Source organism: Hippichthys cyanospilos, chromosome 10 (assembly GCF_059441005.1).
Source record: "Hippichthys cyanospilos isolate Australia breed blue-spotted pipefish chromosome 10, RoL_Hcya_1.0, whole genome shotgun sequence".
Classification (NCBI taxonomy): Eukaryota; Metazoa; Chordata; class Actinopteri; order Syngnathiformes; family Syngnathidae; genus Hippichthys; species Hippichthys cyanospilos.
The window spans coordinates 18,129,915-18,156,495 of record NC_142378.1 but is presented as its reverse complement, the minus strand read 5'-3'; the positions used below and the strand labels follow the sequence as shown (position 1 = coordinate 18,156,495).

The window sequence follows — 26,581 nt, the reverse complement described above, 5'->3', positions numbered from 1 at the left end:
GCCAGTAATAAGTATTAAATAATCCATTAAAGTTTTGAGGTACTGTCACTTACCCAACACTGGTAAAATGTATGGAATGTTCACACACACACATACTTAATGATATGTTCAGCTTTTCATTTTATTGGATCATAAGAGATTATCCTCAGTGGAAAATGATGTTTAAATAATTTATCTTGGTTTAGTTTTTAACTCCCACACAAAACAATCTAACAACAAATGTACAGTATTTGAGAAGGGGTGTGTCTATGGTATGTGACGGTTCACTTATGACAGTTAGAAAAAAAACTGGATGTGGCAGTTCACCTATGAAAGTTAGGAAAAAAAAAACATCAAATGGAACTTGAAGAGAGGTGTGAGACTTTTTATATCTAGTGCATGCGGTGGTTGGTTCACATTTGACAGTCGCTTGGAAATGAAGTGTTCAAATATTACTTGAAACTTACCCAATGTATTAATTAGAATGTGCTTATATGAATGGGGATGCATGGTGGCTATAATTGCAAATGTGCTTTGGGGGTGGATTTAAATAGCTTGGTTCTCAAAATGACAATGAAGATGTGTTGTTGCTCTCACAGCTGCAGCGCAGTTATGCAGACAGTCAAGGTCAACTATTCCAGCACATCCAGCCAAAGCTCATTCTTGGACATCATCAAGCATCTCTCAAAATGTTCTTTTTACTGGGTTGCACACCATATATGTGCTCAACACACATACAGGATATACTGTGATCTACGGCCTATCAGTGGGCTAGCGTTAGTTTCTCATCTTGAGCACAGGTGCTAGACCACCCCGGAGTGGAGTGAGGTGCCACTTCCGAGGAGGACAGTAGGGAGGTCTGCTCCTGACACGTCCGCCTCGCTTCTTTCCTGCATATCTCATTTTAAAATTGAAAGAATGCTGCTGGCGACCCTGACAGGAGGGAGATTTGAACAACGACTGGCACTATGGACAATCGGGTGGGAAGTTCATATTTGAGAATGTGTTTGACCTTGACAAGACCAAACATCTTGAGTTAACTTTAGCAATTATCCTGAAAGATTGCAGCTGCGTGTTTTCCGCGCTGAATTGATAAATATGATTTAAAGGATGCATGAAAGGATACATGCATGCCCCACCTCTAACCCCTGGGTGTTTGGGGATTTTTCACTTACCTGGCCTTATCATCACCCGACTTGACTTGACATATATATATATATATATATATATATATATATATATATATATATATATATATATATATATATATATGTGTGTGTGTGTGTGTGTGTGTGTGTGTGCGCTCGTCAAAACAAAGTTGTGAAAAAAGTATTTTCTACTGCCACCTAGTGACTTGGCATGTATGCAAAATAAAGATGCACTTATGCGTTAGTGTAGCGCAGGGCTTCTAAAATAGCGGGGCTGTGGACGAGCCCAGGACAAAGGCTTTGTTTTTGTCATGTGAAGTGTAATTGAAATAAAATGATTGTCACCATTTTTTTTCAGGCACTTTGACGCACTTGGTTATTTTTGTATGTTTTAGACTAAGCTGTAACTCGTATAAATGCTGTAAATATAATTACGTATATTGCTTTTTTCTTTTGTTAAAGTTAAAAAGGATACAGGTTTAGGTATACTTAGGTATTTAGGTACTTAGGTATACAATTTTTGATGATCTTATTTAGATTCAGCGTGTCGAGGTGGGGGGATGCGAAACGTTTTCTTTTTCCTAATGGGGGCTTGGCAAAATATAATTGAGAAGCACTACTGTAGAGGTAGTTTACTGTCCATATGCAACTGGGTTAGGCCCCAGCAAGCCAGCGAGCCTGGTGAAGATAAGCGGCTCCAGAAAGTGGAGAATTTTCTTCCAAACAAACAAAGCTGTATTGAGGGAAACATTCTACACACAAAGGGAAAGAATTATGCAAGTTTGGATACTTGTAGATAAGGCCTCAATGACACCTGTTTTATTTTCGCACTCCTGAAAGCAGGTGGTGAGATTACACATAATGGAATGTCCAGCTAAGAAAAACAAATTTCTTGTACGGCAATAGCTCTTATTCATTAACCATCATAATTCAAGTGGCTAATTTTGTCTTCAAACGTTTGCCATATTATTGAACAAATTGTTGCAATTGAAACTTCACCATAGCCACCAGATGCAAATTTACACATTCCCCCAACGAAAATAAATGTTTGATTCTTTGGCATATCGTCTGACTGCCCCATGTCCATAATTTGAGGAAGTAACGCTTTTAAACCAGTTGGAAAGAAAGATGGAACTTTGGCTTCCTTGCAAAATCAATCAAATTCATGCACAGGCAGCAAAAAACGTGACGGAGAAATTCAAACATCATATGAAACATTTTATTACTATTCATAAAATGCAAAGTGGGAGTGGGGGGAACACAAATATTCCTTTTTGTCATGATTACATCTTAGGATAAAAGCACCATCACCACCACACTTTAGTAACACACGATTTCATGACAAGCTGGGCTTGCTGTAATTGCACCTCGTCTGGGCTGCCCCCCTCCCTGCAAACAGTCGACACACAAAAGTGCAGGACCACCACATATGGAAAAAGTCACCGTAATGAGAGATTACAGGTACGTTGACCCGTGGCGCTTCCCGAGGCAGGATGGATGTGCCAGTGAGAACCCAAATGTGCTCGAAACGGCACTTTGTTCTTTTTTATGCAAGATTGTCCTTTAAGATGGAGAGGGAAGTGCGGAGATGCGTTAAAAAGTTCCTGAGAGAAGACCTTTGGCAGGACTGAGCGCGTGCAGCCTTTGACAGAACGGCTATAAAGGTGGGGGGTCGAGAACAGTAACTTTTTTTTTTTTTTAAATTCCAGAACTAACATGAAGGAAAAAAAAACACTTTTGGGATGTTGACGTATGTACTTTTGGCCTGCTTGGAGTAACACACGTTTTAATACAATAAATGTAATGATATCGTTCTTCGACAGTCATCCATAAACACGTGCACAAAGATATTATTAGAATACAGTTGATTTTCACGAGTTGCATTTTTTTCCTTTTAAATGATGCACAAGCCAATTGTATTTTAATATGACTACTTTTACTTGAGGTAATGTAGAAGCACGATGAAAGAAAATCTGTCATTTCTGCTACTTAAACAAAAGATGTCTTTTGCAAAATATCCCATAACACAAAATGCAGATTTGTTTTTAAGGATGAAAACTATCATTTAGGATTTAAATACAGAACGGCAAGAAAACGAAAAGCAAAACTATTAAATAAAAAAAAAAACTTGTCAATATTTTTGTTGAATTGTTAAAATTATGCTTAGCTTTGTAATAAGGTTTTAATGATCCAACACTGGAGAAATGTTGAATAGCATATACTGTATATATGCATATATGTATACAGTGGGCCCCCGTGTTATGAGATTATTCCGTTCGGCGGTTGGGCTCGCAAAGTGAATTCAACGTATGACGGGCAATCCAAAGCTATGTTAAAATAGCTAATGCGTTTAGAACCCCAGGTAAAAACATCAAAATTGTACATAAATATTAAAAAATTGGTACCAAAATAGTATAGTAAGTGCTATGTATATATAATATACATCTATACAATCAGAAAACCTCATAAATAAACAAATACAGAAAGGATTTATTTTTCTTTGAGTGGCACTTATGCCCACAATCCCTAATAAGGGTTATCGCTATCCTTTCCATACAAATCATCTTACTTCTGTCTTTAACATCACGAGCAATCTTGGGGCCCTTGGCTAACCCTTTCAAATTTGAATTAAGTAGTAAACTGCACTATAAACTGCACTATAAACCATGCACTATAAATACGGTTTTGTAACCACTAACAATCGAACAAAGCTTTACCGTTCTGCCATTTTGAAACAAGTGAGGCCGACAAATAGCAGACCACCATCTCTGTGAGGAGACGCCGACCAATAGCAGACCAGAATTGGAGTAACGCATTTCAGGGTGGCAAGTGTGACAGCAACTGAAAATACGTGTAATTACCTCCAAATGCCTGCAGATGGAAACGAAACAACACAAATACAGCCAAGCCCCGAGGGTCATGACAGTTGTTTTTGTTGCAAAACCGGGAAAATACCGTAAGTTGCAACATGAAAGGGACGCTGTAACACGGGGATCCAATAACACATATACACACACACATTAGTATATTTGGGACATATATATATATATATATATATATATATATATATATATATATATATATATATATATATATATATATATATATATATATATATATATATAGCCATTTGAATGCTGAAAAGAAAAAAAAACACAACAATAGAAACTACTATTCAAACGTGAATAACTAATTTGAAACCCAAACAAATCTTAAAACTGACCTGTAACTGTGTTCAACTTGTGAGTTTTCCCTGTGACTTTGGGGTTATTTTGACCAGACATCCTAGTGCTGAAGCAACAAAGATGTACGTTTTATTTCAACAAATCCCTCGCTTTCCTACCAATGAGCTACAAAAAGTGTCTGAAGGTTCTCACTTGCACATCCTGAGAGCTCTTCGTGGAAGGTTTACTTGCAAAAGAAAAAAAAACAAAAACAAAACAAGCGGCAGAGGAGTCGCACTTTGAACGACTAGCTGCACACATCCTGCTTTTACGTGAAGGAGAGCACCGAGCTGTCTTGTGTAATTAGCGGTTCTACAAACAGGACAGCAATCTGTAAAACAAAACTAAACTGCAGAGATATGATGGAACTGACATCAATGATTAAAAAAAATAAAATAAACAGAAAGACTCAGCGCTGACTAAAGTGGGGTGAGGAACATCAGGTCAGACATGAGAGTGTATAAAGGTACTACTAGTTTGTATTGAGTATTGAGTTTTCGGGTGAAAATTCAAGATGAAGACGAGGTGAGAGAAAGAATGACGTAAAAACATGTTCATCATCAAACAAAGAGCTCAGCAGCAAAATCCACAACACAAGGTTGTATATTTGGGACATATTTAGGTAAGTTCAAATTTATTCATTCACCGCCAGCCCAGTTGAAAAATGATCTTTGACATATATAGCAGTATATAGCATAAAATGTGAGGAGCTTATATTTTTATAAATACATTTTGTTCAGTTTCTCGGAAATGTTCCTAATTTCACGGCGAGCCACAAGCGGCCCACGGGCCTCAGGTTCCCTACCCCTTAAGTCAGCAACTGGAGTCACAGACGCACTCAAAACCATGTTTTACATGTGCAGTACCCACAAAATCCTCTGAAGGGCATCATAAGTAAGACACATTGCTTTGCTTGCACCATTAACTGTTCAATTTCATATTCATAAAACAGAAGCACCATTTGTCTGGTTTTCCTGCAGAGATTAAGAAGAAAAAAAAAAGACAGGTAAAGATCAGGTCGTGTTCACTTTGCCACAGCACCTCGGCATGGCGTGTGCCGCCATGTTTAAGGTCATGTGGTGGCTGAAGACTGAATGTGGGAGTCACAATGCAGCACAGATAAGATTTTTTTCTTTCATATATATTTAGACATATATAATTACATATTAAATATAGCTTTGCATTGGCGCTTTCATACAAAACAGTGTTTTTTTTTTCACTGATTTTTTTTTTTTTTTATCCAAAAGTGTTGTACACCCCAATACATTATTAAATATAAGAAATTAAAGGCCAAAAGGGGGTAAAAACAAACAAAAAAAAGTGTACAGCACAATGTGTCACCGCTGTTTTTTGGGATGTTTGTCCACGAGAACAATAAATAAAATCAGGCACGGTCCAAATTTAGCACCATTGTTTTCTGACAGAGAGTCATATATCTATATTGCATTATACAACGCAATTCAGAATTTTAGAAAAAAAAGAAGGGGGGGGGCACATAAATATATAAATCTAACACAACTGTACAGTCAAGAGTCAACCATATTCACAGTACAAACACAAAATTGACAAGACAAAAATAAAAATGTGAAATTGTCCAGTAGTTTGTGGCAAATTGGTAAAAAGATTTTCCCAGTGTGTGATGTTTGTATGCGTGCATTTGTGTGTGTGTTTAACGTATTTTAGAGTCGTAAAACCTCGGTGTACATCCGCGGCGCACAGCAGCTCAAATAAATATACAAAGTTCAGCTTAAGAAGAGGGTCAAAAACATCCTGCTTTGAAACGGTCCCAAAGTGGTGCCGCTTGGAAAAACACCAATAATAAAAATAATAATAAATACAGAAACACACGTTACGCCACTGTTGTTTTTTTTCCTGTCATTATTATTATTATTGATATTATCAACCTGGATTTAGCTTAATTGAACTTGACAGCAGTGCCAGAGAGAACGAACAGAGCACCATTTCGTAGCGGAATATTGATTCATGTTCTCGCCTTAAATGTTTCAAAACTTGACAGAAATGAATGGATTTTGGCGTAAACACTCTATGATGACACATGTCAACAACCTCCGCTGATATGTTAAAAGTCTGATGTCACTGAGGAGAAAGGATGGACTCAACGGGATTAGTTCTGTTTGAAGTTTTTTGTTGTTTCTTTGAATGAAAACTTGGGTGGGTCCTAATGATACAAAGCCATTATGCTACAAATGCAACCGTACGTTGTTATCCAGTGTGAACCTAATTCAAAACATGAATTTATTTCTGAACGTAACAAAAAAATAAGAAAAAGACAAGCCTGTGATGCCTGAGCAGAAACCAATGAAGGGATCAAACAGGAAGTGGCTGCTCCAAAAGAGGAAGTTGTGTGCTTGTTGCATTAATTCATTTCTTACGGCTCTCTAAAAACAATTGACATCTAAACACGACTGGTTCCTTTGACTTCTGCTCAAGGCAATCACTGCAGTGTGTTTGTGTTTATGTGTCTGTGTATGTGTGTGTGTGTCCCAGTACAGAAGCCGGTCTTGGGAGGCGGTCCGGTAGTATAGACGTATTAAAGCACCATTGAGTGAAGAGCAGAGTGCCTTGGGTCCACACCTGGACATTTGCATAGTTTTTTTTTTTTTTTTTTTATGTTGAGGTAGTTTTCAGCAATTACCTAAAAAGGTCAAACAAAAGACACACTTAGTAGTTTTACTAAACCATTAAAAAAGAACAGCAAACTGTACATTTTCCAACGCATGCTCTACTTGATACTGAATCTCATCAGATACTGGTTCTAGTAGTCTAGTGCAGTGGTTCTCAAACACTTTTCAATAACATGTGAAATATACCATATTTCTCCCTTTATAAGTCAACCCCACCCCCCACACTTACTGCAATTAGGGCAAATTTTACAAACACGTCTAACCCGTGCACCTACAGTAGCTGGAATCTTTTCACCCCCTCCAAATAAATAAATATTACAGTAATGCTTACTTGAGTGAATGAGAGCCGCAGTAGAGGCTCCCTCAGCATCGGCACGGCAGTGACCACGGCTTTTCCTATTTATCTGTACGTTTGCATTCATTGCTGTGTACTATTAAGTGTATGGCCTTAATAAACACTTGATTACGATACAAATTGACCAGTTCTGGTGACGTCTCACAGCGCCTTCAACAATTTAGAAAAGCTAGCTGACCAGCAGGACCGCAATAGCTCATTGGCCCGTCTGGAGGGAACATAAATAAAAGCGGAGCGGCGGCGCTGAGCTATGGCTACGGGTTAGCCTAGCAACAGGACAGAAAGGCATACAACAAAACCGAAGAAGATTTTCTGATCTATGCTGAAACTTGGTATAGTACCCCACTTGAAGGATGCCCATGAAGTGCCTTCATGTACCCTCAGGTATAATTGCACCTCCATTTGAGAACCGCTGCTCTAGTGGTCTAGTCCAGTGATTGCAACTCAAATTAATTATGAAATTAAAATCATGGTCCAGTGTTGTAGAAAATGGATGAAAAAAACAACGCAAAACGGGATTGTATGATGGAAAACGTGCAAACATTCTGCCATATTCAAAAATGATTTCCACTCTAATGTTACACAATTAACTTACCTTGTTCATTAAGAACAATGAATTCCTTATTAGTGTCTTGCTCGTGCTCTCTCTGATTGCCCGCACCACCACCTCCCCTATTCCCTCACCCCCAAAACCTATCTTGGTCGGGAGCCAGGGAGCTGGGCGGTGGTGGTGAAAGTGCCAAGTGTGCCCTGGCTCCGTCGCATGCCCCCGCCAGCACTTGAGCTGCTGGCGGGAGGCGGCGGGGGCAAGCGGGGGGAGTAGTGCACAGCGTATGGACGAGATGCGGAGGACGACAAAGAGGAAGAGGAGGTGGCGGAGAGAACGACAGAGGAGGAAGAGGAGACAGTGAGGGTGTGCACCCTCTGGTGATGGAGCGAGAAGTGTGGGAGGCGGGATGAGTGGGGCGGCGGCGGGGTGACGGCAGGAGTGGGTGCTGACGTGGAGGAGGCGCAGGGGATGCTGTGCAGGGGCGGCAAAGGGGGCAGAGAGAGCGCGGGAGGGGTGGGGCTGTGCAGCACCGATTGGGTGCGACTATGCTGGACCTGTGACGGGGAGGGAGGGCGAGGCGAGGGTGCGGAAGCAGGTAGGGGGGAGGAGAGACTGAGCAGAGAGCCAAGGCCTCCGGACGTGGGCAGCGACGCCCCGAACTGATGGGAGGACACTGAGGGAACCGCATGGTGAAAGGTACCTGCAAATTATAGCAGAAATGGAGGGAGCGGGGGGAGGGGGGGGGGGGGGCAGACAGCAGGGAAGCAGCAGCAAAGAAAAGGGAGGGGGTAGGGGAGGGAGAGAAAAGCGAGGGCTGAGCCAGGTAGTGCCAAGCGAGTCTCCAAACAAGCACATACAAAGCAAAAATAGTCAGACCCCTGTTCCGTTGAAAACAAGAATAGGATTTGCATTAAAGAAGACACATCATGGCATGAAATCGCACATTTTTACTAGCTACCAGTATATGCACACTCAGTTGGGTCACGGGATAACCTTTTTGTCTGCTTGTTTGAGTTATTTTGTGATACTTCAAAAATTGCTACATATCCCCATCCAGATAGGAAATTTGTAGCGTACAGTAATTGATCCATGGAAGTACTGTATGTTGAAGTTATACGTTAAAACTGAGAGACAAGCGTTATATCAGAGGGGGAAGCTAAATTTGGTATGAGTTGTGACAGTGAGCCACATGCAAACCAATTGATCATACATTGAAAAAAAAAAAAAATTCTAATTAAATTGGAAACAGGCCAATTATTTTTAAGGGTGGTATAAGTAGTTGTAGCAGTCCTATTTGCTTCAGGGTGAGGTAAGCTAGGCAGCCATTCTGATTAGCTTACAGTATGGCTGTATGCGCCGTGGCACAGACATGTGATGCAGACATGTACTGATCTTCTGCAGTAAAGAACAAGGTGAGCCGAAAGGCGAAGCTCTTGATTTACCCTGTCGATCTACATTCCTAACTTCACTTATGGTCATAAGCTGTGGGTTGTGACCAAAAGAACAAGATCCTGGTTACAAGTGGCCAACGTGAGTTTCCTCTGCAGGCTGTGCGGGCTCTCTCTTGGAAAGACTCGGAGAAGAGCCGATGCTCTTCCACATCTGAATGGATGTGGCCCTTGAACTAAAACATGTTTGATGACCCATGTTTAAACTATTAACAGACAATTGCTATTATTTTTTGAGGTTTTTTTTTGATTACTCGCAATTAAAAAATGTTACATAAAAATATATTACCAGTAGTATCTTAGAGTGCCATTAATTTGTAGTCTGAGTGGAAGGTTGATCACCCTCTGATATGGAGACAGAAGTGCACCCCCAAAATAGTGTGATTTGAATGTCACAAGTGGATATTGAGTCTCCTGTAAATATTTCTATTATCTATACTGTGTATGTACTGGGAAAAAAAATCAGGGCAGTGAATTTTGGTTAGAAAAAAAAAAAAAGTGTGTCTCCTTTAAAACAATAATCAGTTGCAGATTAATTTTTGCATGCAAGTAAAACGACTCAAGTACCAAAGATACACCCAGAGAAAATGACAAAATAGTCAACATACATTTTTTCAGCCACATGAAATTGTTGTTTTTGTTTACATGCAGCATTTTCCACGGGTGTTTGCAACTGCAGCCAAGTAGCCAGTCAAAGCGTGGCAGCGCAGCCATAGGTAGCAGCAATAGCTTGGACCTCCACTTACCTTAATGTTAGTAGGCCTGTTCTGTTCCCTTTTCATATGTAGGCTAACACTATCCCTCTTTCTGACTGTAGCTGAACGATGCTGAGATTGGAACGGGCAAACGAGAGAGAGACAGAAAAAAAAAAATATTCAAAACTCACCTCCCGCCGCTCCCCTTGCAAGCCCAGCGCTAGAGAAGCTGCCCAGGCCAGAGTGTCCGTTGACCAGCCGTGCGTTGGTGCTCGCGCCGGAGCTTCCTGTCTGGGCCCCGAACAACGACTGTAAGACCGAGGACCCTCCGAGTGGGAACTGAGAGCCCAGGTACTGACCCACAGAAGATCCTGTCGAAACTGTGACAGGGCTGCCGCCGACTTTGCCACTCAGAATGCCTGCGCCGCTGCTAGCGGCAGCAGCTATGAAGATGTTCTGACTGGAATGGCTGCTGTTCGTCTTGAGCTCCCTATCCCGAGATGCCTTCTGCTTGGGCAAAACCTGTCGTGGGTCAGAACTGCTGCCCGCCTGGCCTCCCCCGCTACCAGTGCTTCGGTTGCCTGCCTCTTGGCTGAGGAAAGGGTTGGCATTTGAGTAGCTGGATAACTCTCCATCGCTCCCCTTTCTGGGCTGTTGATGGTGGTGTTTGTAGTCAGTGTCCGAGTTTAACCCGCCCATCCCGAATGGAGAGCCGCCTTGTCTCAGGTCGGAGTTGGGTTGCTTGGGGTCCGAAATGGGTGAAAAAGTTGACTTCCATTTGCTTGTAGAGGAAATTGATGAGGAGGAGGAGGCATCGCTGCCTGTGCTGTTACCACTGCTGCTGCCTGACTTCCTGCCTAGTGAACACAAACGGGAAGTGGGACATGGAGATGCAAACATTTTGATGGGGACATCCAGAAAATACTTTTAATTTGGTTTTATGCAAATAATAGGGTCTCTGGAGTGCTTGTGCACTCATCAAGTGTGATGTTTAATGACCAAGTTCTAGCTTTATTCATTCTTGGGGTATTTTCACAAAAATGTCTGACAGGCATGTTTGTCAAATCATTCATTACCTCTGTCACTATCAGCAAGTCTACTGGCTCCGTCTCTGCTCTCCAGGGATATCGTCGCAATTTTTCTTTCAATCCTACAAGGAAAGCATGCATAGCGAAATCCAAATAAATTAATGCACATTTATTGTCGTACACGTTTTTGATTTTTTTCCTACCTTCTTGGATCCCTTCAAATGTGCAAAATTCAAAGTTATTTTGAAAGATTGATCATTAACACAGCTGTTCCCTTTCAATTGTGTAAGAGCAGTTTGCGGCCCTATTTGTGTGATTTACATTTATTCCTCTGCTCTTAAATAATGTATCCTGAATATTCTATTAGGTCTGAAACTAACAAAATTTCTAGTAATTTATAGAGCCAATTATTTTGTATATCAAGGAATGATCAGGTTTTTAAAAAATATTCAATTTCAATCCCTTTATTAACTCAATCAATCCCAAAGACGCTAATGTTCATTTTTTTTTAAATAATTCAGGTGAAAAAATCATCAAAAACGTACTAATTGTTTTCCAAAGAAACAGATGTCTTATTTTGATTCAATACAACAGATGTCTGCTTCTATACATGACTTTAAAAATATGATAATTCCAGTCGAGAGACTTAAATTTTCCAAATTGCTCAATTGCAGAGCAATTTGGAAAATTTAAGTCTTCTAAACATTGGTTAATAACACAAATGATTGACTTATCAATCAGTTAATCTTATTTCAGTTTTTTTTTCAATTTTTGCTTTTCAAAAACACATTTGCTTGGTTTGATTTAATGCCCATACCAGTAAAAATGGGTCGCAAAATGTGACAAGTTTAGGAATGGAACATTGAATGATTAATTCACAATTAAAAGACGGCGTTACCGTGAGCTGGTGCTGTCAGCTGGGTATCCTGAGTCCTCATCATCAGTGCTGGGGGCGGAGGAGTACCGACCAGTGCCGTTGACCTCGAGGGGACGCTCCCTCTTCAGGACTGGCGGTTGGTCCAGGGTCAGCGCGCCGGGGCTGCGGCTCGATTGCTCCGGAGAAGAGATGGCGGCGATCTCTAAAGGTTGATTAATGTTGTTCACCTGTTGATGACAGTCTTGAGCACAGACTCGAAGCTCCGGTGTCAGATGTTTGTCAGCGGGTGACTCACCATGGAGTTGATGTTAAGTGGAGACCCGGTAGAGTGGTTGTTAGCGCTGACCCCGGGGAAAGATCTCCTCTTTGGTGAGCTGCTGGGGGCGATGGCACCCACAGAGCCACGCTTCCGCCTCCCCCTCTTGCGCCCTTCTTGAGGAGTGAGGCCGTGTGTGGAGTTTGACGATGATGATGTGTGCGTGGGAGGTGACTGATGGTTATGGTTTCCGTGGTTACTGTGGTATCCCTGCTTGGTTGAGCTGCTAGCGTGATGATGGAGGCGCGTTCCTCCTGCCGTATTGCCTCCACTGCCCGATGATGAGGAAGAGGAGGAAGAAGAGGAGGAGGAAGAGGAGAAAAAGATTCTCCTCCGCAGTTCATTGCCCTGTGGCTCCGTGTCTGACTCAGTCTCCTGGCGTTGCTGGTCGTCTTCTGGAAGAATCCTTGGGGGTCCGTCTGCATAATGAAGAACCCCTCCGGTGCTGAGTGGGGGGCTCTGGATTGGACCTCCTCTGCTCATGGGCCCCACCAGAGGCGTGTTTGTGTGGAGAGGCGATGAAGAAGCACCATTTTGTTCCTCTGGGTGGGCACCTCCATTCATGAGCCCTGAGCTAGATGAATATCCTATAGTGAACAACATAGATAAAAAGCAGTATTACAGGTAGTTGCGTTACATTGAGCAGATGTTGGTTTTCAGCAACTTGTTCAAAAAAAACATTTGGAAAGGACTGACAGCCTCTTTCCAACTTTGATGTTACAGCATTATTGTTCCCAGAGTGGAACATAATTCTACAGATCAAGCCCAAGTTGATAAAAAAAAAAAAAAAAAAAAAAAACGAATCTATTAGGAGTTAATTATTTTGTCAAACAAGTGATGCATCAGATTTTTAAAAACATTTACATTTAGATCTCTTTATTAACTAATTAAATCCCGAAGACGTAAATGTACAATTCAGATATTCAATCACAGGTATTTGATTATTTCTTTTACCAAATTTATCTAAAGTTAGGCTGACAGAGAGTCAAAAAATAATCCAGAACATACACAGACTGGCGATATATTGCGATTTTAAAATTTTAAAGTGGATTACAACTCATGCCCTCATTCGTCAGTGTTACGCCGGGAGCCAATCATGTCTCTTGTCGGAGTGCCTATGAGCTGATAGTCAAGAGACTGATTGTCTGCTTTCATGCATGACTGAAGAAATATATAAAAAGGTAAATATAAGAAGATAAAAGAAAAACATATCAATAGAATGAATGTCTTGTAAAATAAATAAAAATAAACATTCAAAAGTCAATATGTAATCCTTACCATTGATGTGACTGGCCTGAGTCACAGGACTAGGAGTACTCCTCTGCAATGATGCGCAAAAACAGCATATTGTGATGCCAATAAAGTGAAACCTTTCATTGTATTAAAAATACTCACTAGTCTCTCAGCCCGACTGGGCAGCACAACGCTGGCCAGTGGAATGCTCACTGGAAGTTTGCTTGGGTGAACAGTGCTCAGTGGAATACTTATTGGAAGGCTTGTGATACTGCTGTCTGTCGGACCAGTTGGACTCTTCTCCTTCCCAGCCTAGAAGAAAAATGACTGTTTAGAAAACAGAACATACTCGTACAAGCACACACTGGAAAATCAATTACCCTCTCTGTGCTTTTCGGCATATTCTGGGCATCCATTGAATGAGGTGATGGGCTACCCTGCTTGGCTCCGAGTGATGAGTGAAGGCCACCCATTTCCCCTCTGAAATAGGATATTTTGATACTGTTATGATAAATCACCAAGCTTCAGGAGCTTTTAGAAGCTATACACACCTGTGTGTGGGCAGCCCGGGGCCTCTCGAGTGGCCAGCAGCTGCGGGTTCCTGGTTGAGGTGCCTACGCAAGGCGATTTTGGCAGGGGAGAAGCGTGTGTAGTCAGGAAGCACGTGGGAGATGTGCTGCCTCTGTCGAGCCTCGGGCATAGCTGCCACAACGTCGTGGTCTGGAGAGATTGGCAGATAGCGCGAAAAAAGCTCTGTCTTGGTACTCCCTCGCTCTAAGAAGGGCGTGCCGGTACCGTTGATAGAGCGATCCGGGCTGATGCCGTTGAGAGCCGGGGCTGAGGAGAGTCCGAACTTGGAGGGGTCCATGTCAGCGGACGAACGGGATTCCGGGTTCTTTCGGTAAGGGGAGCCCTCATGAGGGCTGTACGATTTGAGCTGAAGCAGCTCCTGTTGTCTTTGACTTTTCTCCAGCTCCACAATGCTGATCTATAAACACCAGAGGGAGCCATTACATAATTCAACCTACAATGTATCAAAGAGAACATTAAAGCTGACTAGATGCAACTAGATGTCTTGACAATGTAAATTTCACCTTACCTGCAACTCCAAACAGTGTCTCTGCTTCTCAGAGATTTGTCTCCGTAGGGCCATCTTCTCTTTCAGCAAACTTTCCAGACACAACGTACCCCAATCCAACTTCAGCTCCTCACATCGAGACTTGAGCTGGAACCCAAACTCGGTTTGAATTCTACTCAACACCAAAAACCAATATTCCACTTTAAAGCTGGATTTACATTGGAGGCCAGAATAAAAAATGCTGATTTAAGCCCTATGTCAATCTTTAGACTGCTGATTATAAGGTATGACACAAAAGGCTGTTAGCTGGAGGGAAAATAACCCTGACAAATAGAGCTTCTTGAATTTGGATTCACATTTGGAAATAATGATTCCAAATGCAAGTTGTCTGAAAGTTATACTGTCATCATCACTTCATCGAACCCCAATCAAAACCCAAATTTCATTATTTTCTATTCATCACACAAATGCACATATCACTTGGGAGAAGAATAATTGAGGCATTCGGCCAATGAAGGGTAAATCCAGGCTTTAAGTGCCAACCTGTACCCTTCAGACTATGAATTTAAAGCAAGTTGGCAGCAGCAATATTGTCTCACCAGCAGCACACTGTGATCTCGCAATACAGCCATGTCTCTCTCAAGCTGTTTGGTCTGCTCCTTCAGCTGATGGTTGTGGGCAGATATTTCCTTCTGGGCCTGGAGCAGGTCCTCCGCTGTGAGCGCTTTGACTCCCAGCTAACCCCCACCCAGAAACAAAAACACCATTACCATCCCCAAACTACAGGAAAAACAGTGACATTTTAAAGTGGGACAAATTAAATCCTGCGAACTTTGGAGTTTGATCAAGGATTTCAGGAAAATGCCATCCAAGGCTATCAGCGCATCTAGCAGAACCTCAATTCAGTCAATTGCATGCAATTTGTGGACTCAATTAAATCAGTAGAAATCCTCCCTGAGTCATAATACTTTCACCTAGCATCTCAGTCAGTGCCATGATAACTGAGATAAAGACTGACAGTCATTTAGAAGCTCTGTTTCTTCGCTTTTACCTCATCCAGTTTGGTCTGAAAGAGACCCTTGATCTTGTCCTTGTGAGACTGACAGATGGAATGGAGCTGCTCTGCCTGCATGGACAAATCCTTGTGTTTTTGCTGAAAACAAAAGCCAAGAGACAGGCAATAAGACTTGAGACGAACAATCACTTGATACAAAAAGAACTAGTGATCAATATGTGAATTAAAAGTCCCATATTGTCAAAATCTATTTTCTTCTGAGGTAAACCTACCCTCTTTGTGGTTGGCAGATGCGCCCCATCTGTTAATTACGGAGACATTACTGGGCAATTTGGAAAGACAACTGTGCTGTCCCCACCCTTATTTCATGTAGGATGATTTTGTAACCATGACAGGTTTGCACTATGTACAGGGCTTGCATTTTGAAGTAATTTGTATACATTTCACCTCACCATCACATTTGGACAACCCTAGCATGAACGGTCAAAGCAGCAATTGCAGAGTGAAGTCTCCATTTATATGCAGCGAGATATAGGGTACTGTATTTCATGGCAGCTTTCATTATTGCCTTTGCCACAATAGATTAATAGGATAAGACGAACGGTCTCACAACGGTCTAAACCTAGCTCCTAAAAGTTCCTTATTAGGGGCCAAACAATTCACACCTTGCTAAATTCTGTCTTTGCAGTGAAAGTCAGAGCTGACCGAAGGATCAAACCACAGCGGCATTATCTCATTCACTAGTGTGAGCCCCGTAAAGATGAATTTTTGATGTCATTGCCGTCGATGGCAGGAAATTAGTTAAGTTAATGCTTGATACATTGCATGCTACCAATGATAGCAAAGCTGTTCCCCACATTAAATTTAAATGATCACAAATTACCTTCTCCTGCTCTAAAAGCTGCTGCAGATTGGATTGGTACTGAGGAGTCTTCATGTAGGCCATAAACTGTAGGTACTGAACTTTGATGTTATCTGCAAAAAGAAGGATCACATGTCAATCAATGAAAATAAATACTGGTCTTGATTTACAGTTCATCTCAGTTTACCAAGCAGTTGTTGCAGGCCAGGAGGTGTTGGGCTCAGTGGCAGTTGATTGGCTGGATAGTGCTGAACCTTAGGAGGTAGTTGGTAAAATGGACTCCGCGGTTGCAGGTATGAGTCTACGTACACAAGAAGCACACGTTACATGAGATTCAAAGTCATGCATAATCTTCCAATTACTAGATCAAATTGTATTCAATATTGGGTGTTCCTCTGACCCTGAAGAGGTGCCGCAGAAAGGGTCTTGGCGTGCAGCAGTTCCAATGCGCTCTGATTCTTTTTCTTGTTGACAGCTGGCGCCGCTTTCTTGGGTCGACCCCTCTTCTTGTTGTTCAGCTTGCGACCTTTGGCCAACAGTTTTGTTTGACGGGGCTTAGCAGCCGGCTTGACCACAGTCACCAACGGGGGGCGCTCGTCCTCACCACAGGAATCCTAGTGTAATACCAAATACGTGCATTGTTCAATGTGAGGGTTCACAAAAAATATCTGCATTTAAAAGGAAATATCAGCAGTACGACTTAAATGTGCCTTTTATTGATACTGGAGAATCTAAAGCCCACTCTGTGTAATATGTGCTGATAGCACACAAACAAGGAGATCCAACCTTTGAATTCGGTATAATTGTGGAGAGTAATTTTAATTTGCTCCCCCTCATTTATAATCTGTTCTGTAAAAAATAATGCTTCAAGCAAAATCAGTCTATGACACACAAAAAAAAAAAATACTACAATTACAATAGAACATCTCACCTTGTTTTGTTCTTTAGTTTTAGTGGGTGTGGTGCTATTGCTTTTACTGTCCTTCGTATCTTTTTGCTGACGTCGCCGAGCTGCCTCTTGTTCTTCCTGTATTGATATATTGTAAGAGTTTTGGACACAAAATTTTCACTAATTACTGGAACATATTTAATCATACAGAGGACCAATATCAGGACTTACCCTGAGTTTTGGATTTTTGAGACTCGCAAAGTAGTTTTCAAGCTGAAAATAAAGTACAAAGAATCATTTTAACCAAAAAAAACAAACAAACAAAAAAAAAAACTTAAAATATATAAGCAAGTCTTTTCATGCTAAAATGCATGCTACATTACAGTATGTGTAAGGTGTAAAACAGTTTTCCTTACTATGGTGCGGTCAATGGTGTGCAGATAGTAGGAGACTGGCTTTCCAGTCCAAGACACTGAGCCCCTCAGTGGCGAGAGCTCTACCACACGCATTATTGTGCCTATATCTACGGGTGAAGAAGAAGAGCATCAAGGCTATCATACAAATTGCTAAAGAGATGAAAAAGCGCAGTCAAAAACAGAGTGGTACTTACCACTCAAGTTTCGGCTGTTTATTCTAAAGTTCAAGGGTGCAAATGGTTTGGAGGATACAATTTTCCCACCTGAAACATAAAATAGGGTTGAATTAAGGTAATTTCTGTGGGCTTTTTCAGTACTCTACTGCAGTAGAGCCAATATAACAATGTACGTCAAGTGCAGTTTAAAATGAAATGAAAATGACATAAATAACAATAAAATTTAGTAACTAGAGGTACTTTTTTTTAGTGTTCGTCAAAAATACATTAGAGAGATATGTGAATATTTGAATGTCGCTTACTTTGTCAATTAATCGAGTTTTTAAAATGTGTTTTAATTTCCATCTCTCATAGACAATGCCAAAAAAACGCATAACCATTTTTAATGATTCATTAACTGGTTTGGTGAATAACATCACAAAATTGGATAAGATATTGATCATTACCAATTTATTATCATCGTTACTATTGTGAATGTCATATTTTGATTAAATACAACGATAAGCGATTTGAGTTCATAGAGGGGAAAAGAAATCTGAAAAGAAATGTACTGTGAAGAGGTTGAAATTCTGAGGCGTTGGGAAATTTAGAAACGATTAATCAATTATGGATTAATGTAATTATCGATTAGTTGTTGAAACAGACACGGTGTTTCCATTGTTTGATGTATTTGCAGTGAGCGCAAAACAAGACACATACTGACCTTCCTTCATGTTAGCAAAACGTTCCTTCAGCTGGTGATCTACTTCTGGACCAAAGGCAAAATTATTCACAAAAATAATACTGCAAGACAGAAGACGAAAGAAGCAGCAGTCAGAAAATGTCTAACAAGTTTGCAAATACAGCGCTTCACATGTTTGTTCATGTCAACCTTGTGGTGGCGATCCTTTCTTTCCATTCTTCAGACAGAAAATCTCCTCTCTCCAACTGAAAATGACAAACAAGCAAGAATAAATTATTGTTCTTACCTCGAATAGTGGCAATGTTGATTTAGAAATATGTGTATTACTTACAGTGTACTCCCCGTGTTTTTTCCCATACCATTTCATCCACTTTTTAAACTCCTTGTCCATGGTCTAAAAGAAATAAAATCAACATGACTGCACAAATGACTAAAGTGTGTGCGTGTTTGTTACCTCTGCATAGGTTGCTGGAATGTCTGCTTTCTCTACGCCGTAGTAGTGTTTACAGTTGGTCGCAGCTGCAACCTGCAGCACTACCTGACCTACCCCTACACAGCACAAATGATTGCCTTAGTAATGAAAAAACAACAACAGGACATTTGGCAATAATGCACTATGCAATTGCATTACCGCTGCCAAGGTCCACAAAGGTGTCATCCTCCATCATTTCCATCTCATCGATGATCTGCGCTACTAGGTCAAAGGAAGTCTCGCCGTAAACCTCAGGTGAGAATGGCTCGTAGTTGTTGAGCTTTTCCGGATCGGTCACCGAGTGGTTGTAGACCTGCTGGAGGATGTGTCGCAGAAGCCCGTTGGAAGGGCGCTTGTTTAACTTCATGGGTTGGGTGGTCCCTTTCCACTACAGACAGACAGACAGAGAGAGCAAGAGAGAAAAAGAAAGAGAGGGGGGGGGGGGTGGGGTGTAGATTTCGAGCTCAGGCTTATACAAACATGACATTCATTTAGTCAAACCTATTAAACTGGCCCTATCATGAAAAGTAAACTTTTTGAAGATTTTAACCATCCCGCCTGAGTCCCCGCCTGAGCCGTTGAACATGACTTTCATGCCAAACACCCCCAGAGTGTTATTTTCCTTTATTGATGTATTTCTAAGTGTTCCTTGCTGATGTTGCACTCTTACACCGGCCCTGCCCAAGCAGGTAAACATGACTTGAGAAAAACTCATGACGACAGAAGAAATTTATAGCTCCCCTGCACTACCTCCGTATCGCCTATGCAAGAGAAAACACGCACCGACCTTATCTACGTCTCTTAGTCTCGTTTTAGTTCCGAAGTTGAGGAGGAGAGATTTTGCACAGTCGGCCAAGTAAAGAGCCACGTTTCATTTATTAGTTACAAAAGTTTTACTGTAGAAAATGCCTAAGTGGTGAAAACGTGTGCCTGGGAGCACACAGCTGGATATTCAAGTCAGTCACCCGTAAGCGGAATTTTTGTTATGAACACTGGGTTCATTCTGGGAACCTCACGAGAATACACGGTGATGGCTAGATGGATGTTTTGTGGCCAGAGGCATTGAACTACATTATTACAAAATTAAATTTTCAATGTGCCAAATGTAATTTAAATACATACATTTAACAGTGGAAAGTATAAAAGTATCATGACCTACTTCCATTAAACTGTACTAGTCAACTACAATATAAAATTGTGATCCAAGTCAATTTCCCTAAGATGTATACAAACTTTCAGATGTTAACTGTCAATATTCTAGAACCTTTATCACAGACTTATGTAGATAAAAGTTTGTATACCGTATCTTTTAGAATTCGATTTTAAAAATCCAGTCAACAGTGGAAAGAGACATGTTCAAGCGACCTATGCCTCTGATCACAATGGAATGCTCTATATTGGATTTTTAGAAATCTATCCATCCACCCATGCATCCATCCATCTTCTAGAGCGGCTTATCCTCACTAGTCATTTCACATGTATTTCATTTGGTGCTTACCAGCTGGTGAATGCTGTCAATGGCCCTGTTGTATTTGTCACATAGTCTCTGCATACTCTCATAACTGTTTCCAGTAAAACAAAAGAAACATTTGCAAACACAACAGCCGATTAGAAACATCACAATTTAGGGATGTTCACTGCACATACTTTGATGTGACATGCACGTGTGATTCTAAGACTCACCTTTTGGTGTCGTAGTCAATGAGCACATAGTTTTCCATTGCCAACTTGAGGTCTGGAATCTCCTCGCACACCCACCTTGGAGGCACACGCACAACTGAGTCACAAAGCTATGCACCTGACACACTCAGACAGTAACAGAAAAAAAAGTGGTGACACTTACCGAATGGTCTCAATGATTTCATGGGCTGCATCATGGTGCTTATCCTGGAAAGAGAAAGAAGTGACATTTACAATAAAGTCACTTCAAATTGGAAAATATAGCCGCTAAAAACCCCACCATGAATGGCGTATAACCACTTAAGAAATGAGCTGTAACTGAACTGGATTACACATGTACACTCAGGCGTCTCATGTAATTACTCACAAGCAAGAATGAGGTATTTAATAGGAAATGACTTCATGTCTTTAAGAGGAAAACACCATGCTCACTTTTCTCATGTGTTAGTATTGAGTCCAACAAAAACACGGCTTGTCATTTTAGGGGATGAAATACAGTACACATATTCACTCTATCCCATCTGAAATTGAGTAAAAGGACATTTCTATGAACTGGTATTTTGATAGGGACAATGAAGTCAATTACAGGCTTGCAGCTGATGTAATGTATGTAATAGCGAATGCTCATTTTCATTTCTGTTCCCTAGTTGGGCTCTTCCACAACAGTAAAAACAGTATAAAAATGTAAAATATAAAAACACAAACTCAAAACAATTCAAATACTATATAATCCAATATTACATAAAATCTTCACTCTGTAGAAGTGTTACAATAAAAAATACAGCTATCATTTTAAGATAAATTAAAAACCAAAACAAAACATATCACATACTTCTGTATTGTCACACTAGTTACAAATGAGTACATGTTCCCTCCCTTTTTTTTTCTTTTTCAATTTTCCTTTAGCCATGTTTTAGTTTTGGAAGTGAAAATCTTAAAAGTCTAAAAAGGATTTCATTTCTTAAAGCAGTGTGTTCCAGAGTTCACTATGTCATAAAAGAAAGCTGACTGTAAAAGGTTTGTTCTGTAGCGAAGGACTTTGAAGTTTTGGTTTGCTGAGCTTATAGTCTTGCTGATGTAAATGTTCCACATTACAAATTCAGTAGTCATGATTTTCAGAAGTAATGTAGCACTGTTCATGGCTTTTAGAAGTAATTTAGCAATAGTGGGACCCCGGTTTACGATATCAAGCCGTATGTTATGCCCATATTCCTGAATAAGGGTTATCTCCAGCATTGTTTCCAAATAAATCATCTTCTTACTCCTTTCTTTAACATCACTAGCAAACTCGGGACCCATGGCTGAACAATTCAAGTTTGAATTAAGCACTAAAATGCATGATAAATACGTTTTGTAAGCACTCACAGGCGAACAAAGATTTAATGTTCAGTCATCTTAGAAACTATGCTGCCAACCAATAGCAGACCAGAATCTTAATGCTTCCGTGACGCCGACCAATAGCAGACCAGTATCTTAGGGAGTCATGATGCCGACCAAAAGCAGACCAGCATTCTAGTGAGGTAAGCGGCAACGCATGTATAGATGTATGAGCGCGGAGCGACTCGCAGAGGCACGCATGAACACTAAAGAGTTTTTGTCGTAATGCAAAAAAAAAAAAAAAAAAAAAAATGGCGTAAAAAGGGGTCCAAAAAAACGGCGCGGTAGACATCGTTAGGTGAAAAAAACGCAAGCCAGGGACGTCGTAAACCGGGAGTACACGATATATACATGTGATGAGTCGACTATTCGAAAAAAATAGTTGCTGATTAATTGACTAATCGATTTGTTAGTGACAGCCCTAGAGTCAACTTGATCCACGTTTTAAATGTGTGTATCTAAGTACAGAGTGTATTCTTTTTGATGACTACTGTGTAACACTCTCCTGAATTGGTTGTTGATGCTGTTTTGTGGTATGTGGGTGTGTTTTTTTTTTTTGGTCCCAATATGTGTCAGTATTTTTATTAAGCAGCATGTTTTTTCCATTTCATTTTATACATGTTTAAAAAAAAAAAATAGATTTTTTTTCCCCTTTTTGTTTTATACCTGTTTAAAAAAACAGATTGATAGAAAGTCCAAATTGTTTAGATTATTGGCAGTTATAAATGTTTAATGTTTAGATGATTGATGAACAAAAAATGATTGATTGAATGGAATCCACCATGTTAGTAGCTAGCAGTAACGCTGGAGACTTGTGTACAGTGATAGTGTAACTGACTAGCAATTTTCAGCACCCTTGAACAGCAAGTGAATATGATTTGTTTTAATGGAGGTGTGGTGCTGTTGGAAGCTCTGTGATGAGTGGGAAAAAAGCTACAAGGACCCAAGTTTGCCATTCTGCAATGAAGGTCAACTTCAAAATAAAAGCCTGCCACCGCTATTACATTGTCATCCATGTGGGTTTTTATGTTGTTGTTTTTTTTAAGTTCGCCTTTGCAATATGTCAGTGGCTTGTGATGTTGTTGCATCTTCACTGGCGGGTCTTTTCTTCGCATTGGTCATTACATAATATATGAATGTTGTCACATCCATTCTGCTGAAATTTGAAGCGGCACACAATGTAGGGTTGGACGCATTTGGAAGTGGAAAAATGTGAGCCCTGAAAGAAATTTGAAGGAGTTTTACCGAGCATTTAGGATCTGCCGGCCACCACTCTTGCTGGCTGCTCTAAAAACCACATCGTCCTTCTCACTATGTATGTAATATCGACAGCGGCCAGAAGCAGCGCCAAAAAAAAAAACAAAGATCAAGCACAAACATATGACCTGTTAAACTAAATCATATCCAAAACATTATTTCGGGTGCAGCCCACAGGGCCCTGTACCAGTTGGTCCACCGTGGACCGGTGGTTGGGGACCACTGATATAGAGGAAACTCTGCACAAGTACCTCACTTTGTCACGTGATTAATTAAGTACCACCCTCATACTGCCCAGGCAGACTTAACATTCATCAAGCAGTAGGCACTTTGTTACGTGACTAATTAAGTACCGCCCTCGTACTGCCCAGGCAGACCTAACATTCACCAATAAGTAGGCAATGCACTAGAACGATGTCATAAAAGGGGTAAGGCAGCCACACAGCGAAAGGTGGGGTTTTAGCGAGTTAGGCATTTAATTTCCTGGTTAGAAATAGAGCCCAAAAACGAACAATTAAAAAAAAAAAAAAAAACATGTTCACCGTTGTGCCAGAGTTGAGATACAATCAAATGGAAGGGATGTATGAAACGTTTTCTGCATCAGGAAAAAAAAATGGGCAAAAATGTTTTTGAACATTTATATTTCAACATAGCCCTTGTCAAGTTTTTAACACTTGCTCTTTATCCTAGTGTAAAAGAAGTATTTTGTTTGGGAGATGCAACATTTTTTTTTTTTTATACAAAAGGCCTTAAAAATGTCATATATGCCTACAATTAGCTACAAATATTAAACTAGCAGAATACTGACAGTTCAAACTTAGTTGGCGGTTGGCATATGTAAACAAACTATTGCATTTACAGGCATTAAAAGGCGATCAGGCCTTTGATTTGAAACACATTATTCTGATTTCCGTTATTTCTTGTGCAGTAAACAGTTTGTCTAAAGTTTCATTAATGTATTTTAAAATAGAAACATGGTGTCCATAGACATTATGATTACTACTGTATCATCTGCAGGGCTTGCTGGTAATCTAAATGCAGTAAGCAGGAGCAATGGAGGCCCTCAACTTGCAGTGAGAGTGCAAGCAGCGCAAGCCCACGCTGACCCACTGACCCACTTTTCGCACTCATGCTGCACTGCACGTCCAAGGGAGTGCCTTTGGTGGAGAAAACTCAGGGAAGGAGAAAGTGAAAGAAGAGAGAGGGTGGAAAGAATGGAAAGTGAAAGCAAGGCAAGGCGGAGGAGTACCAAGATGCGTGAAGGACGGCTAGGCAATGGACGCGAGGGGAAAAAACGGCTATTTGTCAGCTGCTCTGTGGCCTGGGCTAACAGCTCACGGGCTGTGGTTTCCCGCGCATTGTTACCCGCCAACCCTCCAAGAGCTGCGCGCACAAATTCAAATACAAGAAAGGCTATTCCTGTCAGCGTAGTAAATTATCAACTTAACTACAAGCAAACTCAAATCCTAGTTCCCTTCAATACACTAACACCCTAATGCGAGGGAGGGGGGGGGCATAAATAACATAAAACGATCGGTATGTGTGCGGGATGCCACATGAGGGACATCACATGATAGCACAGAACGGCACTCGGCAACAACAGCAGAGAACAGCAGAGAGTCGATGCTAAAAATAAACCAGTAAATGGGAGACACCCTCCCAATCTTACTGTATATTGTGAGCACAGTGATACACATCAATGAGGGGTGAAGGTGACAGCGGTATTAATGACAGCAGACTGATTCGGCTTTCAGGCTACCAGAAAGTCATGTCATCTCCCTTGCTGTCATATCTACAGGGAAAGAAAATCATACGCCTTGTCCTGAAAGGACCTTTTGTTCTGTGTGTTTACCTCAACTGAACTTTCCTAAAACAGGCCAGAAAGCCATGTGCTACTGGGTGTCCTCATTCAAGATTTCACATGAAAATCTCAAAGGGAAAAGTCATGGAATTCAGACAATGATCCCTGCTTAGGCCTCAAAAGTTGCATAAAACTGAGTGTAACATCAATTAACTCATTAAGGCAAACATTTAAGGACTGACTTTGAACAACATCAATAAGGGTTGTTAAAGAAAAAGAATACAGTATTACAATATTGTCGTTCCATAGTTGCTATCAACATCAATATATTGAGTAAATCCTGAAATTCTATCCAATCACAAATTTAGCCTAAATGGTCCAAGTCCATGTGATTCAGGGCTAGCAGTTACCCGCTAGCTGCTGCTAGAAATGAGTGGCTGGCTGACAACGGCAAATGGTCTAATGTCTGTTGCTTGGCTTTTCTTCAATTCTTTTTCAATAATCTGTCGAGTTTCTTAATCACTACCCATGTCTAAAGGAAAAAGAGAGCCTTAAATTGCACCCAACTTAACATATCAAAAATGTCTGCCACATTTCTGAAACACAACTAAGTGCAATATAAGGATGCACTTAGGATATTTCTTATTTTATACATGGACTGATGATTGTATTTAATAGGCTTTTTTGTATGTACTGTATATAAAATGAACAGACAAGATCTGTTCATTTTCTTTTGCTGATCCACAAAAATTATTTTATCTGTCGCACCACGACAGATTATTTCATATGTGTACATTTGCATATACCATTAACATTAGGCAGCCTCCCTGAAATCAACTCGTTTGCTGTATATACTGTCAGTGTGTTGAATGTTAAATCATTCTGTGCCAAAGGCCAGGCTAGGCTAGCTTAGCATTCTACGTACGTCTTCATTATCTCCAGCTTTGTTTTCCATATAAATCATCTTCTTACTTCTCGCTTTAATCTCTCTTTTATCACTAGGAATCTTGTGACCCATGCCTCACCCATTCAAGTTTGAATTAAGCGGGAAAAATACCATAAAAAGGGGACGAAAAACATCGTAGATCACGCCGTAAGCTGAAAAAAAAAAACCCTAAGGCAGGGATGTCGTAGACCGGTTGTCAGCTGTAATTACTAATTATATTACATGGAAAGCACCACTCCGATGGAGGCTGTCATGTCTCTTTTAGGTACGGAAAGCAAGGGAGGAAAACTCTTGCCAACAAAATTCAAATCACGTTTTGGATGTCAATTTGCGTCTTGTGTGCAGCTGAGCGAGTTACTGGTTTATATGAAAATTGCAAATAAAAGTGGGAAAAAGAGGAAATAGAAGGTTTGTATGCCAATTTTATATCAA

The 26,581-nt window shown here is 40.7% G+C and overlaps 1 protein-coding gene across 6 annotated transcripts in view; it reads right to left on the bottom strand.

Moving 5' to 3' along the window:
• Window positions 1-4,221: 4,221 nt before the first annotated feature.
• dot1l (DOT1-like histone H3K79 methyltransferase) overlaps window positions 4,222-26,581 on the bottom strand; it is a 30,419-nt gene continuing 8,059 nt past the window's right edge. The window contains exons 2-30 of one of the 6 annotated variants that reach the window (XM_088426093.1): window positions 20,932-20,975; window positions 20,772-20,846; window positions 20,587-20,650; window positions 19,248-19,476; window positions 19,071-19,165; window positions 18,948-19,010; window positions 18,806-18,861; window positions 18,638-18,717; window positions 17,953-18,021; window positions 17,759-17,865; window positions 17,574-17,615; window positions 17,385-17,480; window positions 16,854-17,067; window positions 16,641-16,754; window positions 16,475-16,566; window positions 15,628-15,729; window positions 15,176-15,313; window positions 14,598-14,723; window positions 14,294-14,486; window positions 14,050-14,218; window positions 13,879-13,978; window positions 13,661-13,810; window positions 13,544-13,586; window positions 12,245-12,852; window positions 11,971-12,176; window positions 11,121-11,194; window positions 10,404-10,901; window positions 10,236-10,335; window positions 4,222-7,007 (exon numbers count right to left, since the gene is read on the bottom strand). In XM_088426093.1, coding sequence (XP_088282219.1) covers window positions 10,265-10,335; window positions 10,404-10,901; window positions 11,121-11,194; window positions 11,971-12,176; window positions 12,245-12,852; window positions 13,544-13,586; window positions 13,661-13,810; window positions 13,879-13,978; window positions 14,050-14,218; window positions 14,294-14,486; window positions 14,598-14,723; window positions 15,176-15,313; window positions 15,628-15,729; window positions 16,475-16,566; window positions 16,641-16,754; window positions 16,854-17,067; window positions 17,385-17,480; window positions 17,574-17,615; window positions 17,759-17,865; window positions 17,953-18,021; window positions 18,638-18,717; window positions 18,806-18,861; window positions 18,948-19,010; window positions 19,071-19,165; window positions 19,248-19,476; window positions 20,587-20,650; window positions 20,772-20,846; window positions 20,932-20,975 — 3,918 coding nt within the window. In that variant the 3' untranslated portion in view covers window positions 4,222-7,007; window positions 10,236-10,264. Of the gene's footprint in view, window positions 7,008-7,241; window positions 8,602-10,235; window positions 10,902-11,120; window positions 11,195-11,970; window positions 12,177-12,244; window positions 12,853-13,543; window positions 13,587-13,660; window positions 13,811-13,878; window positions 13,979-14,049; window positions 14,487-14,597; window positions 14,724-15,175; window positions 15,314-15,627; window positions 15,730-16,474; window positions 16,567-16,640; window positions 16,755-16,853; window positions 17,068-17,384; window positions 17,481-17,573; window positions 17,616-17,758; window positions 17,866-17,952; window positions 18,022-18,637; window positions 18,718-18,805; window positions 18,862-18,947; window positions 19,011-19,070; window positions 19,166-19,247; window positions 19,477-20,586; window positions 20,651-20,771; window positions 20,847-20,931; window positions 20,976-26,581 lie in introns of those variants that run through there. The other 5 variants (XM_088426094.1, XR_015867016.1, XM_088426092.1 and 2 more) reach the window with 5 other exon arrangements.